The following is an 18,263-nucleotide window of genomic DNA, read 5'->3' as shown; positions in this document are numbered from 1 at the left end:
AGTTCCTGGGAGCGATTCCCCTGGTGTAGCCAGGCAGGATTTCAGCAGACCAGCAATTCAACCAAAGTTGCTACTGGAACCTAGAGCAGCAGCCGGAACCCAGAGCCCAAAGCGTTCTCTTTAGGAAGGTCTCAAATTAGAACAATGAACAGCCAAACAATACCAAGACCAAAAAAGCCCTGCCTCCTGCTTTGGGTTCGTGTGTGTGTGTGTGTGTGTGTGTGTGTGTGTGTGTGTGTGTATGTGTTGAGTTTCGGACCCGGGACAAGTACCCCGGAGCTGGAATTAGAGCAGCCATGAGCTGCCAAGGAGGATGCTGGGATCTGAACTCTTATCTCCAAGTGCAGCAAGCTTGCTCATCTGTGAGCCATCTCTCTGGCTCCCTTTCTTGGACTCTGTGGCCAGCCCGCCCCCCCCCATAGATACGCATATGTACATAAATTAAAGGAGAAAAGGAACAAAAAGTTTATGGGCAGGTGTGGGATAGCTATTTTGCTGCTTCTCAGCTATTCACCCCTGAGTTACTTTCCCTGCCTGGGCTGCTTCTGCTCCATCAGGCCAGCCGTCATGGCCACATGCTTACTCCCCACGGCGACTTCCGTCCCTCCAGGTTTTTCTCCTCCTGCTACATATTCTGCTTCTCCTCTCTCCTCCTGGCCTGGGGGTCCCCATCTGACCCCAAGCCCAGGAACCTACGCCCCGCCTAGGTTCTTGTGCCCAGTTACAGGCTGTCGGCAACTTTATTTAACCAGTCAGGTAGTATTGGTGAGCAAAGGTTACAGGAGATCACTTGGTGTACTTGAGAATGTGCTCATCTGGGCTGCAGTCACATCTCAGGGGCCAGTAACTTAGCATTTGAATGCATAGCACCAGACCAACCCCCAACAATTTATTTATTTAGAGACAGGATCTCACTTTATAGCTCAGGATGGCTTCAAACTTGTGGCAATCCTCCTGCCCCAAACAGACATGACCCATCATGTCTGGTTTAACTTTTTCTTCTCCTCATTTGTTTGTGTATTTGTTTGATATAGGGTCTGTTTGTGGCGTCCTGGAGCTCACTATGTAGATCAGGCTGGCCTCAAACTCCCAGAGATCCTTCTGTCTTTGCTTCCTGAGTTCTTGGATGAAAGACGCTCTACTGTGCCTGGCCCAATTTAAAAATTTCAATTATGAAATTAAGCACCTATCAATGGCGGGGTGTGGGGGGGGGCAGGGAGAGAAAATAAGAATAAAAGAGCCGGGTGCAATGGTGCAGGCCTGCAACCCTAGTCCTCCAGGAGGCAGAGACAGAGGCAGGTGGATCGCTGTGAATTCAAGGACAGCTTGGTCTACAAAGTGAGTGTAGGATAGCCAAGGCTACACAGAGAAACCCTGTGTGAAAAACCAAAGAGAGACAGAGAAAATAACACAAAGTAAGGAGCCGGGCGCGGTGGCACACGTCTTTAATCCCAGCTCTTGGGAGGCAGAAACAGATGGGTCTCTGTGAGTTAGAGACCAACCTGGTCTACAAGGCAAGTCCAGGAAAGCAAGGCAGAGACAAGTGAATCTTTCAGTGTAAGGGCAGCCTGTTCTAGTAGTGAGTTCCAGAGATGCAAGCTATACAGCAAGATGCTGTCCCTAACAAAACAAGACAAAACAAAACAAAAGGGAAAAGAAAAACAGCAGAACAAGGTTTTTTGGTTTTTTAAATTTTTTTTTTTTGTTTTTGTTTTTTGTTTTTTTGAGACAGGGCTTCTCTGTGTAATAGTTCTGGCTGTCCTGGACTTGCTTTGTAGACCAGGCTGGCCTCGAACTCACAGAGATCCGCCTGCCTCTGCCTCCCAAGTGCGAGCAACTTCTAAACTTGGAGTTGGGGTGGAAGCCAAAAGACCTTTTAGAGACTGTCTTGAATCTCATCTTGACATTCATGGCAACGTGGGTGGGTTCAGAGTTGTAGATTTTCAAAATCATTTGTCAAACCTTGCAGGCCCCAGGACTGTTGAGAGAGCAACGAGGGTGTGCCAATGGGTGTGAGGGAAGAGGCAATGTGGATGTTCAAGTTAAGAACAGGGACAAGTGAGGAGAGTGCCTGAGGAAGAGAAGGCTGGACTGGGAAGCCCTAAGGAAAAAAAATGTCTAGAGATGAGAGGCCCGGCCTTGGGGAGGGAGAAGTGGAGGGGGCTCGAAGGTACAGGAAAAGAGGGAAGTGCAGGGTAGCAGGAAGCCTGGCAGCAGGAGGGGGAGGGACCTGCTGTAGGGGGCGGGGCCTGTCCTGGGGCAGGGTCTGCTGAAGGGGCGGAGTCTGAAGCAGAAGGGCGGAGCCTGCGCTAGGAGGCGGGCCTGCCGCAAGGGTAGTCCTCACCTCCTTGATCCTCCTGAGCCGCCTTTGTATGCGCGCGCTGTTTTTTCTCAGTCCATCCCACGGTCTGAATGGGTTTTGCGAGTTCACGAAGTTTGTCCAGCAGTCACTAAACTCTGAAATGGAAAAGAGGTAGTAGTGAGCCCCCATGCTGTGCAGAGAGAGGCCTTCCTCCTCCTCCTCCTCCTCCTCCTGCCTTTTCCACCCAGGGTATTACCCTCTTCCTAGATAGAATCCGCCCTGTGGGGTGGCCTCAGCAAGGCCAGCATCCTTCCTGCCCAGCTCCTCCCCCAGCCTCCTAGCCGGGGCTCATCCTTGCCCACTGGTGGCTTGGGCCTTTCTTACGCGGGAGGTCCATGACTTCCAGCTGGATCCCTGATCGCCACAGGGAACACAGCCCTTTCTGATACTGCCTCATCCAGTGGAAGTACAGGCGAGAGGTATAGAGGCGGAGAACCACGTCTGGGCGATCCCTTTTGAAAACAGCCAGTTCCTGGGCACATTCCGGGCAGGGGCTCCATGTGATGTAGCAGGTGATTCGCACCTGGTGCAGCTCCATGGCCCGAAGCTCATCAATGAAGAGGATTTCTGCATGTTTACCTTTCTGAGGGGAGTTCAGGAAGAGAGGGGAAAGAGTTGGAAGGCGGAAGTCAGACATCATGTAACTGGGGGTGAGCTTGCAGACCAGGGCCCTAGCTTGTGAATTTTCTAATGGCTTGCCCTGCACAGGGAGAGCCCTACCTTTCTGGACTCACCCACTAACTCTGCATTCCCAAAGCACCACGGCCTTTTCTAAAGTGGACAAGAATTCCAGGGCTGGAGAGATGGCTCAGAGGTTAAGAGCACTATTTGTTCTACCAGAGGTCCTGAGTTCAATTCCCAGTATCCACATGGTGGCTCACAACCATCTATAATGTGATCTGATGCCCCCTTCTGGACTGCAGTTGTACATGCAGGCAGAGCACTGTATACATAATAAATAAATAAGTAAATAAAATAAAAAGAATTCCAGAGGTGCCCAGAGGAAAGGGGTCAGTGTACAAATGGTACTTTCAAGTCATGGTCCTTAGTGCTATGACCTCAATTCCGGATGCTGACTCAAGAGTTTTTCTTTTTCTTTTGAAATATCTATTTATTTATTATTTCTCTTTCCCCCTAAGCTCCCCCCCCCCACACACATACACAGTTTCTCTGTAGCTCTGGCTGTCCTGAAACTTACTATGTAGACCAGGCTGACCTAGAACTCAGAGAGATCCATCTGCCTCTGCCTCTTGAGTGCTGGGATTAAAGGCCTGTGCCATTAAGTCCAGCAAGAGTTTTTCAAATTTTTTTCTTTCCAAGACAGGGTTTCTCTGTGTAGCCTTGGCTGTCCTAGACTCATGTTATAGACCAGGGTGGCCTCGAACTCACAGCAGTCTGCCTGCTTCTGCCTCCCTAATGCTGGGATTAAAGATGTGCACCACCATGCCCGGCTCCAGGGTTTTTGTTTTGTTGTGTTTTGTTTGTTTGTTTTTTGAGACAGGGTTTCTCTGTGTAGCACTTGTTCTGGAACTCACTCTGGAGACCAGGCTGGCCTTGAACTCACAGAGCTCCACTTGCCTCCGCCTCCCCTAGTGCTGGGATTCCAGTGAGCCAACACTCCCGCTTCTTTCAAAGACGGCTCAACTAGGACACCAAAGAGCAGGATGTAGTAAAAAGGAAGGACGGGCAGCCTGGATGACAGCCGTGAAGAGGCCACCGTGGACAGCACATTGTTTCTCCGAGGCAGTAAAAAAGCTGAGCTGTGAGCGTGCTCAAACCCTGAATGCACCGGAAGTGGCAGAAAGAGTGTGCTATGTAAGGGCAGGATCCAGGACCAGCAAGAAAGATTGAGCCCGGGAAGGAGGTGAAAGTTGGGACTCTCAGAGTGATCATGGTGTTTGGAGAGGAAAGACAGGGAAGTCCCTGGCTGCCTCGCCATCTGGCTCTGAAAACCCGTCTGGCACCTTGTTTTGCAGGTATCCGCTGAGTACCCGTGGGCCACTGGGCCCCTCCAGCCAGTAGCACAGGTAGGTCTTCCTGCGGCAGTAGCGATGCTGGACTGGCTTGACCTTCTGACTGTTGCCAAACTGCACGTAAAATACTTCCTCTGTTAGCAGCCTGTACAGGAGACAAAAACGAAGGAGTAAGTAATAAATGAAGGTGTGAAGACGTGACCTTCGGGCTCAGCCTGCTCTTAACCCAACTCTGGGCCAACGAGGGCAAAGATGCAGGTGCCCGAGGGCAAGTTCTCCCCACCACCCTGCGTGCTGCCCTTACACTCCCCATGAACACCATTTAGGACAGATGGTCATGTGGAAACATTTTAGAAGCGCTTAGTGTTTATGTATCTATTAGTTTTGTGCATGAGCAGTGTACGTCTGTGCATGCATGAATGCCATAGCATGCATGTGGAGGTCAGAGGTCAGCTTGCAGGAGCTGGTCCCCTCCTTCCTGCCTGCCTTTCCTCAGATGCTTCTCTGCAGTGAGTTAACCCTTCCATTGACTGGTAAGCTTTCCTCATAGGAGTGCCAGCTGCCCTGTGCCTGGAGCCCTCTCCATCAAGTAAGACATTGCGTTTACCTTTCAAGGGGACACTTGATGAGAGCCATAGTCCCATCATGGGACAGTCATCCTTTTTGACTTGCTATTAGAATGCTTTTGGATTTGTTGTGTTTTTCTTTTCTTTGTTTCTTTTGTTTTTTTGAGACAGGGTTTCTCTGTTTAGCCCTGGCTGTCCTGGACTCACTTTGTTGACCAGGCTGGCCTTGAACTCCCAAAGATCCACTTTCCTCTGCCTCCCTCCATGGCTCCCAGCTGGATGCTTTGTTTTTAAAGCGGGACATCTGACTTTCAGACTCTAAAGGCATTTAGCATCCTGTGTGATGTCACCAGGCCTCACTGTGTACTCCCGGACCAGGAGAGCTGGCCCTCCATGGTACCATTGTATATCTCCCCTTTTTCTGCGTGTATGTGTGGAACGTTTGATACATGCATGTGGGCATGCGGGCATGCACACCCAGTGTGCCCACGTAGAGGCCAAAGCAGGGGCCTGGGTGTCTTCGTCTGCGTGCCCACTTTATTGCCCAAACTGGAAATTCCCCCATTTAGTCTAAGCTAGTTGGCCAGTGAGCTCCTGGGATCTGGCTGTCTTCAGTACCCAACGTTGGGGTTATAAACACGAGCAGCTGTGCCCAACTTTTATTTATTTATTTTTAAACATGGGTTCTGGGATTCAAACTCAAGTCTTTATGCTTTGAAAGCCAATACTCCTACCTCCTGAGCCACCGTCCTTATCCCTGGCTTTGCTAGTGCCCTGGAATCTCCTCCTGTTTTCTGGCTTCCATGCTTCCTTGTCAAGATTCAAATCTACAAACACTCACCACCTGAGGGCAACCCCTGCCCCCTCCCCCGCGTGGGTCAGTGGTTAAGAGCACTTGCTGCTCTGGCAAAGGACCCAGGTTTGATTGTCAGCACCCACATGGTGGCTAGCAGCCTTTTGCAACTCCAGTTCCACGGTATCTGATATCCTCTTCCGCCCCTACAGGCAGTGTATGCAGGTGCACTTACGTAAGTACAGGGAAAACATTTATATATATATAAAAAAAAAACCCTCAACCTCACCACATGTAAAGTTTGGTGAGATTCCTAAGGCCTTGAGAAGGATGGGGCATCTTGGGGAGGTGCTTTTTTGTCCCAACTCATTCAATTTACCCCTCAAAAGGAAAAATGGGCCTGTTGAAGGGGACACTGGATAAATGTCAAACCTAGGGGTGACAGCCCATCTTAAATCCCAGGCAGGTGAGGCAGCCTGATTCCCAGGCCTACAGTTATGGGGCTAGGAGACACATATAGAGCAATCCTTTGTCTGTTTTGTAGAGGCCCTTCATTGTAGGGAGGTACCCATTCTTAGCTCATACTCTGAGAAATGGTGTGAGGAGACCAAACGATCCGGGCCCAGCCTGCAGTCACCAGACCAAAAAGCCTATCTCCATTCCAGTCTGCACCCTGCCCTGCCTGGTTCTCAGGAGAAAGTAACCCCATGTTCTCAGGGGGACCCACGCCTTCCATACGCAAAACTGCAAGTACAGATTAATGTCTAAGGATTTCTTTAAAAAAAAAAAAATTAGTTTTCATTTTTAATTATGTGGGGACTGGGCAAGGAAAGGTAGGTATGTGTACATGTGTGCAGGTGCCCACCAAGGCCAGAAGAGGGTGTCAGATCCCCTGAAACTGGAGCTACAGGCAGCTGCTTCTGAGTGCAAGGTCCCTCTTTGAGAGCAGCTGGTGCTTTTAACCACAGAGCCATCTTTGCAATCCCCAAACTTTCCTTATCTTGGCTAGATCTTGCTGGAAGGTAAAGTTCGGTAGTCTACAGACACTTGTCAGACCAAGCCCCTCCCCCACCAAGAAGTGTGGGTGTGAGCGTGGGCACATGCATGCATGAACGCACCATAACATCCAAACAGCCATCAGACCAGTAACACACAGGAACTTTCTGTATTAGTTGTACATAAAAAGCCTGGCGGAACAAACTATCCTTCAATGTATTCAACTGCCAAAGCTTATGAACCTAATCCAAGGATAATAAAGAGGCAAAAAGGGCAGTGAGAACCCAGGGGAGAACAGGCCGTCTCTGGTGGGGTCCCACAACATCCAAAGTGCTCATGGTGACGTTCAGGACAGCCCTGTTCCAGCAGTGAGCTGCTCACAGATTTATACTTTCCCTACAAAAGGACCCACAATTCACTTATGCCCATCCTTGCCTGTGCCCACCAGGCAGATTTGTGTGTGTGTATGTGTGTGTGTGTGTGTGTGTGTTGTTGTTGTTGTTGTTTTTTAAAGATTTTTGAGACAGGGTTTCTCTGTGTAACAGCTCTGGCTGTCCTGGACTCGCTTTGTAGACCAGGCTGGCCTCAAACGCACAGCGATCCCCCTCCCTCTGCCTCCCGAGTGCTGGGATTAAAGGCGTGCCCCCACCACGCCCAGCAGATTTTTGTTTTTTAAGCATCCGGGTCTCATTGTCAGCTCTGCCTGACCTAAAACTCACCATGTAGATCAGCTTAGCCTTGAACTCAAAGAGATCTACCTCTTGGTGCTAGGATTAAAGGTCTGTGCCACAGAAGTTAGGCAGAGGAGCATGCCTTTAATCTCAGCACTCGGAAGGCAGAGACAGGTGCATCTCTGAGTCCAAGACCAGCCTGGTCTTCAGAGAGAGAGTTCTAGGATAGCCAAGGCTACACAGAGAAATCCTGCCTGGGGGGGAGAGGAGGGTGGCGCAGGGGGAGAGAAAGAAAGAAAGAAAAATTATTATAGCCAGGTGGTGGTGGTGCACACCTTTACTCCCAGTAGAGGCAGGTGGATCACTGCAATTTCGAGGCCAGCATGGTCTACAAAGCTACTCCAGGACAGCCAAGGCTACACAGAGAACCCCTGTCTCAAAAAAGAAAGAAAGAAAGAATATAAATATAAACACACACACACACAAAAACAAAAACAAAAAAACAAAAAACAAGGCTCCTAAAAGCAGAGGAGTAGAAAGGCAGAACTTGGAGTGGGAGGGGGTACAGAGTCCTGGCCACCTCTCCCTTGCAATAGGCACTGTTTGGGTTCTGTTTTTTCGTGAGGTGGCCTGTAATAGCCTTGGGAAAGTCCCTGGTTTGTGGCTGGGTTCCTAAGCAGCTGTGTGTGACCACATCCACTTCTATGGGGGTCTCTGGGTGTGATGGTCCTCATGTTCCCCACCCACCCACTCCTCCCCGACAGAGTCTCTTTGTGTAGCCTTGGTTGACCTAGAACTAGCTCTGTGGACCAGGTAGGTCTTGAACTCCCAGTGATCCACCTACCTCTGCCCAGCTGGTCCTCCCTCTTTCTAATCTCCTTGGGTCCTGTCCACCCATCTGCCCTAGAGCATTGCTGTGGGGGTGTCCTGAGTAGGTAGGTCCTAGCCCGGCTCTGGGTCCTCCAGCCTAGGGCTCTATTTCCTGCTTCATAAACCCTCTACTTCCTGCTTAGCTGTCCCTGAGACCCTGATAGCTAGCTACAGGCCCCACCCAGAACAGGGGAGGCCCCGGGTCGTTGGGCTGGCTCAGTCTCAGGCTCATTTTCCTTCCTGTTGTCTTCTGGCTTGGCAAAGCAGGGCCTAGGTGGAGACAGGTCTCCCCATACGGTCTGATTAAGGATCCAAAAAGAAAGAGGAGGTAAACACCAGAAAGAGAGGCGCGTGCAGAGCTGGTTGGATGGAGTGCGGGGGTGGGGGGATGACAGGGGTGACGGAGCCCTCCTCACTAACTGGCACTTGGCGTGGTTCAAGTGCACAAGATTTCATCTCCAGCCCTGGGGAAGGCCACACCTTCTGCCCCATCTGCTACCCCAACAGTCCTGGTATGGGCAGTCATGGCTCTGACATCTCAGAAGAGGTCTCAAGCACTGAGAGGCTGAGACTGTCTCTTGAGGTCACCCAGCTAATAAACAACATGGCTGGAGCGCTGGCTGGGCTCCCTCCTTCTCTAGCTGCCGCTTCTGTGGCCCTCATTGTCTCTAGGAACATATCAGGAGGAGGGAGTAGGAGCCTGGGCAAGAGGTGGCTCCCACGGGGGCCTGACAGGTTTAAGCTACAAGGACACACTGACTTCAAGTTCACATTCCTGAAGCTGTCCGCTCGCTTTGGCAAGTCGCAACCAAGGATCCTCAGATTAGAAAACACAAAGAACATTCTGTGAAAGCTGTCACCTCAGGGCCTGGCGCTCACTAGAACAGGAGTCCTCAGCAGGCCTGTTCCACACAGTGCCCCCTCCTTACCGTACCTCCTCCTTCATACTGCCCTGGCTCAGGCAAGGATTTAGAGAGCCCTTCCTCCCCCATTTGTCCTGGAGCCAGGGTCTGAGGAAGATTCCAGAATAAGCCAGGTCCATTTAGAAAGAGGCCACATCTGTATAGTGAGCATCCTATCTGTGTCTCCCACATCAAAGGACGGAACTTGGGCTTCTCCCTAGAGAATATCTCACATCTCTGGCCTCGAGAGGCCCTGCGAGGGACAGAAAGCACCAGCTCCGTGAGCCAGGGAAGAGAGGAGATGTGCTGGCCAGGGGAGCCGTGCGAGGCTCAGGAGGCTACTGGATGCCTGTGTCAAGGACAGGCCTAGGCATTTCCAAAAACCAAGAGACAGCCATGTTCATTTGGGCCAATGCTGGTGACCAGGACAGTGGAGCTCAGGGCCACCTCAGAGCCCCTCTGTACCTCACCCCGGAGGGAGAGTTGGAAGGCAGACATGCTGTCCCAGCTGGGGAACCCCTGGATGCTGCCCTCAAATGACATACCAACAGCCCCTAGAGGAGGATGGGGCTCAGGTGACGTCACTGCCTCTGTGTCTGTATGCCAGGAGTCACCTGGGTCAGGCTGAGCTCTTGTTTCTTGTGGTGTCATGAGATGGCAGGGAAAGAAGAGGGTATTGTCCACAGTCAGTCAATCATTGAATTATTATTATTACTACTACTACTATTATGTGTGTGTGTGCGTGTGAGAATGCGTGTGTGATGTAGATGTGCACCTGCCATGGCCTAAGGTCAGAGGGCAGCTCTGCAGGGCTGTTCTTTCCTTCCACCTTTATGTGGGTTCCAAGGATCAAACTCATGTTGCAAGGCTTACGTGACAATCACCTTTACCCACCATCTTACCAGCTTGCTTCTGCCTCCCGCCATCTTGTTCCTTAACCCTTTCCCCGCCCAGGGCTCACCAGCACCCCACCCAGAACTGTCTCTGGGAGACACTTTACTAGACAAAACATTAGACAGGGCAGGTGAACAGCTGGAAGGGCTCCGGGAGGTAGGAAGGTCTAGAAAAATGGAAGATGGGAAGAAAAGGGTGACAGGGCATGGTCAGGGAGTCTCTTGGGGTGCTGACAGCCGGAGCAAAGATTCTGTATTTTCCATCCACAAAGAAGCCTCTTAGCTATTGTGAGAGGCCCCAAGCCTTAGGACTCAGAATGGAACCCCTATTTGGAGGCCGGCCATTTTAGGCGGGTGGGTCTGAATCCAAGATCAAAAACAGACTTATGGGAAGAGGGAATTTGGACAGAGAGATGGTAGGAAGGAAGGACCAAACAGCACACAGAGAGACTGAACAAGAAAGGACCATCTACAAGCCAGGGAAGAGCCTCCAAAGAAACTTCCTGTCAGCCTCTTGGGCCTGGAGAGAGCACGGCTGGCTGGCTGAGTGTGTGATATCCTGGCAGTTGGGGATGAGACAGCCCCTTCCTTTCTCTGAGCACCCCTTTATTAATTTCTATGTGTGCTCATGCTTTGCCTGCATATATGTATTGCGAGACTCCCTTGAAACTGGAGTTAGAGATAGCTGCAGGCCACCCTGTGGGTGCTGGGAACGGAACCCAGGTCCCCTGGAAGAGCAGCCAGTGCTCTGCACTGCTGAGCCGTCTCTCTGGATGCTCAATGCAGCCCCGATGGGATTTCTCTACCTCCCAATCCCCAGGCTTATACAAACACCAGCTCACTTGCAATAGGGTTCAGTCATGACGGGAGGCACCAAGTTAGGGGATGGGGAGGGCCTTGTGGGCAAAGACACCCCAGAGAGAGAAGAGGTCTAGGAAAGGGAGCAGAGGGGAGGCATGAGAAAGCCCCTCACCTGAGAATCTCCTGAAGCTTCTCGTCCTGGAAACTGAAGTTGCGAGTCAGTTTCTTCCACGGCCGGAACAGCTGGTTGTCATTGTATACAAACTCGCTCCAACACTTTTTAAATTCTGAGACAGAAGAGGGAAGACGGCTGTCAGGGCCCAGGAGAATTCTCCACAGTCTCTTGAGGCTAGCCCCCCAGGTGCTCCTCCTTCACTGGATGGCAGACCCATGTGCGCCCTCCCCCGCCCTCCCCCCACCAGGCTGCTGCCCACTCCTCACCTAGAAAGCTCATGGCAGCCATCTGGGCTCCTTCCTGAGTCAGCCTGCGAAGATTCTCCCGGTAGTCTGGTTTCCAAAAGTAGTACAGGCGGGAGCTGAAGATGGCCAGGCTCAGGTTGCGGTGTGCGGCCAGGAATGTGGCTACCTTCTCTGCACAGTCGCTGCAGGGGCTCCAGGACACGTACCAGGTGATCTTGTACTTTTCACCAGGGGACATTTCCAGTCTTTGGTTGTGGAACCAGTAGAGGAAGCACAGTTCAGCATGGAGGGTGCCCTGGGAAAGAAAGGGGAGCTCCTGGGTGGGGGGTGGGGAGGAGATGAGGGAGTGGGGGACAGGGCCTCGGGGTGGATCCCTTCCCATCCTCCTTTGTTAATTTCTGCACCCCTCACTTGTCCTGGTGTAGCTGCTACCCCCACATCTATTCTGCACCCCCCTGGCATCCCTCCCTAGCACTCTGAATCCTGCTGTAGCCAGGTCCACTGGGGTCAGCTGGTTGCCTGTCTTCCCTATTTACTGCGGGGGGGGGGGGGGGGGGGGGGGGGGGGGGGGGGGGGGGGGGGGGGAGGGGGACAGACCATGGGCTAAGAAGTCCCCTCAGGGAACCAGTGGCCAAGGGTGGCTACTAAGTCCTTGAACTGTGGCTCATCTGAGATAACATTTACAGCACAGGCACAATACAGTCATTTTGTTTTCTTTCCTTTAATTTAAAAACAAAAATTATTTATCTTTTTTTTTGGTTTTGGTTTTGTTTTGTTTTTTGACACAGGGTTTCTCTGTGTAGCCCTGGCTGTTCTGGAACTAGCTCTGTAGACCAAGCTGGCCTCAAACTCAGAGATCAGTCTGCCTCTGACTTTGGAGTGCTGGAGTTAAAGGCATGCACCCATGCCAAGCTATTTTTGTTTTATTCTGTGTGTTTGTGTATGTAAGGGTCTCCATTTCACTAAGTAGTTAAGGATGATCTTGAACTCCTGACCATCCTGCCTGCCTCAGTCTGTGGAATACCATCACTGTTGTCTCATGCAGCTCAATTCAAAGAGAAAAGGGAATTGGGGCATGGTTGGTAGCCTGCACCTGTAATCTCAGTACACAAGAGGCTGAGACATGAGGATTGAGGGGATTTGAATGCCACCTTGGGCTATATAATAAGATCCTGTCATAATACCCACTTGTGTGTGTGTGTGTGTGTGTGTGTGTGTATGCGCGCGCCTGTCTACTTAAGAAATATTGTTCAGCCAAGCGTGGTGGCACATGCTTTTAATCCCAGCACTCCTAGAGGCTGAGGCAGGCGGATCTCTGTGAGTTTAAGGCCAGCCTGGTCTACAAAGGAAGTCCAGGACAGGCAAGGCTACATTAGAGAAACCTTGTCTCGAAAAAAACCAAAAAAGAAAAAGAAACGTTGCTCATGTTGGATTAAATAAGGCATTAAAATTTATCCCACCAAGCCTGTCAGATTTTTTAAGCTACAGGCACTGTGACGGGGTTACCAGGACTCCATGTACGTTAGATAAACACTCTATATCCCCAACCCTAATACCTCTTTTCTAAAGACCCCTTGGCAAAGGGGTTCAGGTAAACCGCACACCGTTCTAGTCACTTCGTAGCACAAGAAGGTATCGTTTCGGCCATTGGCATAGCGTAGGTTCTTAAAGTAGAAGTAGAATGTTCTTTGATCTAACTTCTCTATCGGGTCCCTGCAGGCACAAGAGAGAGAAACAGAGTTGCAGAGCATGCAGCATGCGTGCCCTGGAGTGCCTCCTAGCAGAACAAGGCCCCTGGAGTCCCCGAGAAACCGCCTCCTCTCAACCTGAGACAATTTCACTAGTCTTTCCAAGCAAGAAGACAGGAGAGAAAGCAAAAATGTTGCGGCCAGAGCAACTAAGGTTCCAGGAGAGCAGTGTAGACAAAATGTTCTAGTGGACTGTGGACCCTTTACCTGTGTTCATTCAAATGCTGATTTCTCTACCCCTCTATCTGGTTTCAACCCTGACATTGCATTGTGATGTTAATTCTAAATATCTCCTCTCTCAAGTGTAGACATGTCACCATTTGTTTTCTGTGTTGCCAATAAAACCAACTAGCCAATGCTGAGCAATAACAGAGAATAGGGTGGGACATCCTGATGCAGTGAGGGGAAGAGAGAGAGCAGGAAGGAGAGGATGGAGCTGTAAGGAGGGGAGTGGGGTGGGGCAATCAGGAGAAATGAACTGGGCCTAGGAGATGATTTAAAAACAAGTATAACATGGGAAATCTGAATGGGAAGAAACTGTACTAGCGTGTAGGTTTAGGATGGAATAATTACTGCGCAGCACTGTTGCTATACACTAATTAAATAGATCCTGGCCTCTCTGTGTGGTTAATTGGGTATAAAGCTGGTTAAGGAGTAACTGCTGATTTTACTAAAATAATAATTTAATATTAAATATTAATAGTCATTCATCAGTGCACCCGAGAGCACGTAAGGCACAAAGCTCTTACGTATGCCACCTCCGCTCCTTCCTGACTGGGCACCTCCACATGCTACGGAGGTTTTGAAGATCAAGGAAACAGGGAGAAGCCAGTGGCCGGTGAAGCACTAGCACACAAATCCCGATTCTCAGAGCAGATGTAAAAGCTAAGCATGGGGGGTGGGGGTGGGGCATGTGTGCATCTGTAACCCTGAGCTAGGGCATCAGAGACAGGAGGATCCCAGGAGCTCACTGGTCAGCCAGCCAGAATCCACAAGCTTGTTTCAGCAAAAGACCCTAGCTCAACAAAGACTGTGGAGAGCAACTAAGGAAGACACTGGACATTAACCAACCCCTGGCCTCTAGACGGGATGCGCATCATACGCGCGCGCGCGTGCACACACACACTCACACACACACACACACACACACACACACACACACAGAGACGGAGAGAGGGAGGAAGGGAGGGAGGGAGAGATTGTCTGAGGCATGCCTAAGTTCACATAGACAATCTACTGTCTCAGTATTTCTGGCATCTGAACTCATCAGGTCCTTCTCTGACCCTGTGAGAAATGCTCCCGTTTAACAGACAGGCAATGAATGCCCAAGCCTGTTTACTATAGCCTTTGGAGAGCAGGAACAGGAGGGTTTTCCCAAGATTGAGTCAAGCTTGGTCTATGTAGCGAGTGCCAGGCTGGCCAGGGCTTCATAGCAAAATCCTGTCATGGGGAGGGGAGCAGCCCAACTATATCACTGCTGCCACGACAATAAAATCCCACAGCATAGCTGTACGTGGTGGCACACACCCTTTAATCCCAGCGCTTGGGAGGCAGAAGCAGGGGGAATCTCTGAGTTTGAGGCCAGACCAGTCTACAAAGCCAGAACTATACTTAGAAACCCTGTCTCAGAGCCTGCCCCCGCCCCAAAAGAATCCCACAACCCAATAACAACCAAAAGCCAGGAGGAAGTCTGTCTGGATCCTCTTTTTCAGAGCTGGGTCCCTGGTTCAGCCAGCTGATCCATCACAGTATTTGGAAACTGCCTACATACTAGTGGGCTTGGAGGGTATGAGGCTGGGCCTGTCCCTCTCAGTCAGCGGGCTGTAGAATACAGGGCTGGAAGAGCCAGACTTCTACCAAGATTGGAAGAAGACTGGAACTTGAGTCTTATCTCTGACTCTGGAAGGAGTGTTGACATCAGAGACTGGCTCCAAGGCCACACATGGGACAAGGCTAGTCACAGAGCCTATAACTGGCTTCAAGAGTGCCAATCCTGGAGACTGCTGGCTGACGAGGGGCTTTCTGTAGAAGATTAAAGACATGCTATTCTGTGACATGCCTTGCTGAGCCCCCTCCCGGCAGGTCCTCTATACAAGGCCTATCCATCAAGGGACAGAATAGAGTTGCTCAGGAAAAGGTGAAATGTTCCAAAGACAGGAAAACCAGTATGGAGCAGGGGGTTAAAATGCTAACCCTGAGCTGGGCGTGGTGGTGCACGCCTTTAATCCCAGCACTCGGGAGGCAGAGGCAGGCGGATCGCTGTGAGTTCGAGGCCAGCCTGGTCTGCAAAGTGAGTTCAGGATAGCCAAGGCTAGCACAGAGAAACCCTGTCTCGAAACTCCTCCCCCCCCTCAAAAAGCTAACCCTGAAAGCCTGCATCTCCCTACCGCCCACCCCCACCCCACACAAGGATGGAGTGCAGAAAGGACAGTGGTCTTCGCTTGCTGTCACTCTCATCCCTTCTACCCTACTTTCTTGGCACTACACCAGGCCTATCTTCTACCTTACACTTGCTATGAACCATCTAAAGAATTTGGGGCTGGGGGCTGTTGTGGGGGTGTTTCTTTTCTTTTTTCTTTTTTGTTTTGTTTTTGTTTTTCGAGACAGGGTTTCTCTATGTAGCCTTGGCTATCCTGGACTCACTTTGTAGACCAGGCTGGCCTCGAACTCACAGCGATCCGCCTGCCTCTGCCTCCCGAGTGCTGGGATTAAAGGCGTGCGCCACCACGGCCGGCTGCGGGGGTGTTTCAAAACAAGATTTCTCTGTGTAACTTTGTCCTGGACTCGATTTGTAGGCCAGACTGGCCTCGAACTCACAGAGATCTGGGATTACAGGCGTGCTCCACCGAGTGCCAGGCTTCTCTTCTTCTTAAGTATAGTTTTAAAATACAGTCATGTCTCTTGACATTGTGTGTGTGTGTGTCTGTCTGTCTGTCTGTGTCCTGTGTTAATATGTGCACTGCTGGGATGTGCATGTCTGGAGAGGACCTCAGATCCCCTGGAACAGGTGGTTGTAAGCCATGCTATGTGCTTGCTGGGAGCGGAACTCAGCAAAGGGTCTTTTGTTTTTACGAGAGGATCCAGATCTCTGTGTTAGCCTTGGTTGTCCTGGACTCACTTTGTAGACCTGGCTGGCCTTGAACTCTGCCTCCCGAGTGCTGAGATTAAAGGCATGAGCCACCACGCCTCAGCTTCAGCAAAGGTTCCTAACTGCGGAGCCATCTCTCCAGTGCTAGCCCCGCCCCCGTTTCTTTTTCTTCTTCTCAAAGAGTATCTGAATGGTGTGGTTCCCGGAGGTCACAGTGACCATTCAGGCAGTGGGTGTGTTGGGGGTTGTCCTCTGTTCACTCTTTGTTTCCCAGGGTGGGGGCTACTTATGGTAAGGTGATTCACGTCTTTTCAGAGAGTGGTGCCCTCTTCTCCCAGCATCCCCCGAGGTTGGGTTAGAATAGTACAGATATCCTAGAACAGCCGTCAAAAGTGCTCCAAATGCTATAGTCCAAAGTCTGCCTCCTTGAACTTTCCTTTAAATTCGGACACACAGCCCAGCCCAAGATCAGAATAAACTCCCACAGGCAAACAGCCCCAGGCTGAAGAGGAGTCTGAACAGGAAGAAAGACGGGCGGTGTGGAGAGGGGTGTAGGGGGGGCCCTTCTCCCCCCCACCCCCGCTTTAGAAGCAGCTACAAGACAACTGCTGTGGCTCAGAGTTAGGACCGTCGAGGGGAGTGAGACAGAGGGGAGCGGACAGAGTGAGGAGTCACAGGGCTGGAGGCCTGGAGAGGCTCAGCACATAGCACAATGGGAGCCACCAAGAAGGGACTGCAGTGAAAATCTTGGAGGAGCCGGGCCAAACAGTCAGTACCTGATCGACGGATCGGGAGAGCGGCATCCCAGGCAGGCTGGTCCCATCCCAGCTCTGGTCCCCAGGCGCTGGGGTTGCATTTCCTGTGTAGAGGCCCTGGCTTTGGGAGACCCCAGAAGTGCAAGTAACCTCCTGGGCCATGTGAGTGGAGGCCCCACCCTCTTCCTGCTACAGCTCCCGGAATGGGAGGGTTCTGGGCGATCGAGCCCAGAAGGCTCCTGCCCACCTTCCCTCCTACTCATAGTCCCCAGGCTTGACAGAGACCCGCTCCTCCTTAGAACCAGCCCACGGAGATCGCAAAGAGAAAGAGAAAGTAACCGATGGTGTTGAAAAGCGGTGCCAAGCTTCTGTTAGGGTAGGTCAGACGCCCCTAGGGTGGCCCCGGGCTTCTTCAGCCAAGCCGCCCAGTCCAGGCTGTGCCCAGAGCTTGGAGCCGGAGCTGCAAACTGAACCAAGGGTCAGACTCTCCAGGTGTGAGGGAGGCGTGGCTTCTGATTGGGAACTCCTAGATTCTCTCCCTTCGATTCAGGAGGGGAGGGGACAGCCCAGCTTTGGGTTTCTAAGTATGGGCTTGGAATTTTGGCACTCTTCATCTCTAATTTACCAGCTGCCTCAGGTGGGGAGCCAGACTGGGATCGACCAGGACAAAGCGCAGATGGGTCATTTGGTGGTGCAGGACCAGACAGCTGCAGGTAGCCGACCTGGCATCAGAGCCTGTGATGCCAAGTTGGCTTCCTGTTTGTCCCTGCAGATGAGGGAGACTGATGCCCAAAGATAAAGGAGTTCGCTGTGTCCCAAGGGTGGCAGCGTGGGCCAGGAAAATGAAGCTCGTACAGGCTTCTGGTTATTGAAGTTCATCCAGCTTTTTTTTCCTCTCCGCCCCCCGCCCCCCGAGATAGGGTTTCTCTGTGTAGCCCTGGCTATCCTGGACTTGCTTTTTAGACCAGACTGACCCCGAACTCACAGTGATCCACCTGCGTCTCCCTCCCGAATGCTGGGATTAAAGGCATGCACACCACACCCGGCTTTCATCCAGACGTCTTTGGAGGAATGAATGCACATGAGGTCAAATAATCTTACGTGTCCTTGGATTCATGTCTGTGCAAGTGAATCCATAGTCTCCACGGCACCTCTGGGCACAGTAGCCAGTGGTCCTGGAGTGCGAGTGTGCCACAGCGCCCCCACCTGGCGGAAGGCTATCCGACTGCTATACAAAGCGGACTGACTGGTTGAATTTGAGAGTAGGGAGTGTGTGAACTTTTCTATTGCCTTGAGAAACGAATGGACACAATATAACTGCATTAATGGAACATAATACTCCAGTCAGAAGTAGACACATTTAAAAGGAATATATAACAAAAGGAGATCCAGAAAATGCACCAAACCCAGCTCCAACAGAGTCAG

General features: G+C 51.3%; 1 protein-coding gene across 1 annotated transcript; it reads right to left on the bottom strand.

Moving 5' to 3' along the window:
* Window positions 1-1,717: 1,717 nt before the first annotated feature.
* Window positions 1,718-17,341, bottom strand: LOC127201422 (DNA dC->dU-editing enzyme APOBEC-3-like). The gene is made up of 7 exons (XM_051160002.1): window positions 16,860-17,341; window positions 11,269-11,542; window positions 11,000-11,114; window positions 4,327-4,480; window positions 2,687-2,945; window positions 2,345-2,457; window positions 1,718-1,978 (listed from the first exon to the last, which is right to left on the bottom strand). The coding sequence occupies exons 1-7, from the start codon at window positions 16,998-17,000 to the stop codon at window positions 1,928-1,930; spliced, it is 1,107 nt and encodes a 368-aa protein (XP_051015959.1). The 5' UTR covers window positions 17,001-17,341; the 3' UTR covers window positions 1,718-1,927.
* Between the last annotated feature and the right edge of the window lie 922 nt (window positions 17,342-18,263).

The sequence above is a fragment of the Acomys russatus genome, chromosome 17, assembly GCF_903995435.1.
Source record: "Acomys russatus chromosome 17, mAcoRus1.1, whole genome shotgun sequence".
Taxonomy (NCBI): Eukaryota; Metazoa; Chordata; class Mammalia; order Rodentia; family Muridae; genus Acomys; species Acomys russatus.
Note: the sequence above shows the minus strand (reverse complement) of the source record. Positions and strands in the feature narration are given on the sequence as shown.

Coding starts and splice junctions, on each gene's coding strand:
- LOC127201422 (XM_051160002.1), bottom strand. CDS start 17,000: ATGGCCCAGGAGGTTACTTGCACTTCTGGGGTCTCCCAAAGCCAGGGC. Junction 2,458..2,686: donor GGAAGTCATGGACCTCCCGC/GTAAGAAAGGCC, acceptor TTTCCATTTCAG/AGTTTAGTGACTGCTGGACA. Junction 1,979..2,344: donor GGCTCAGGAGGATCAAGGAG/GTGAGGACTACC, acceptor CTCTCTCAACAG/TCCTGGGGCCTGCAAGGTTT.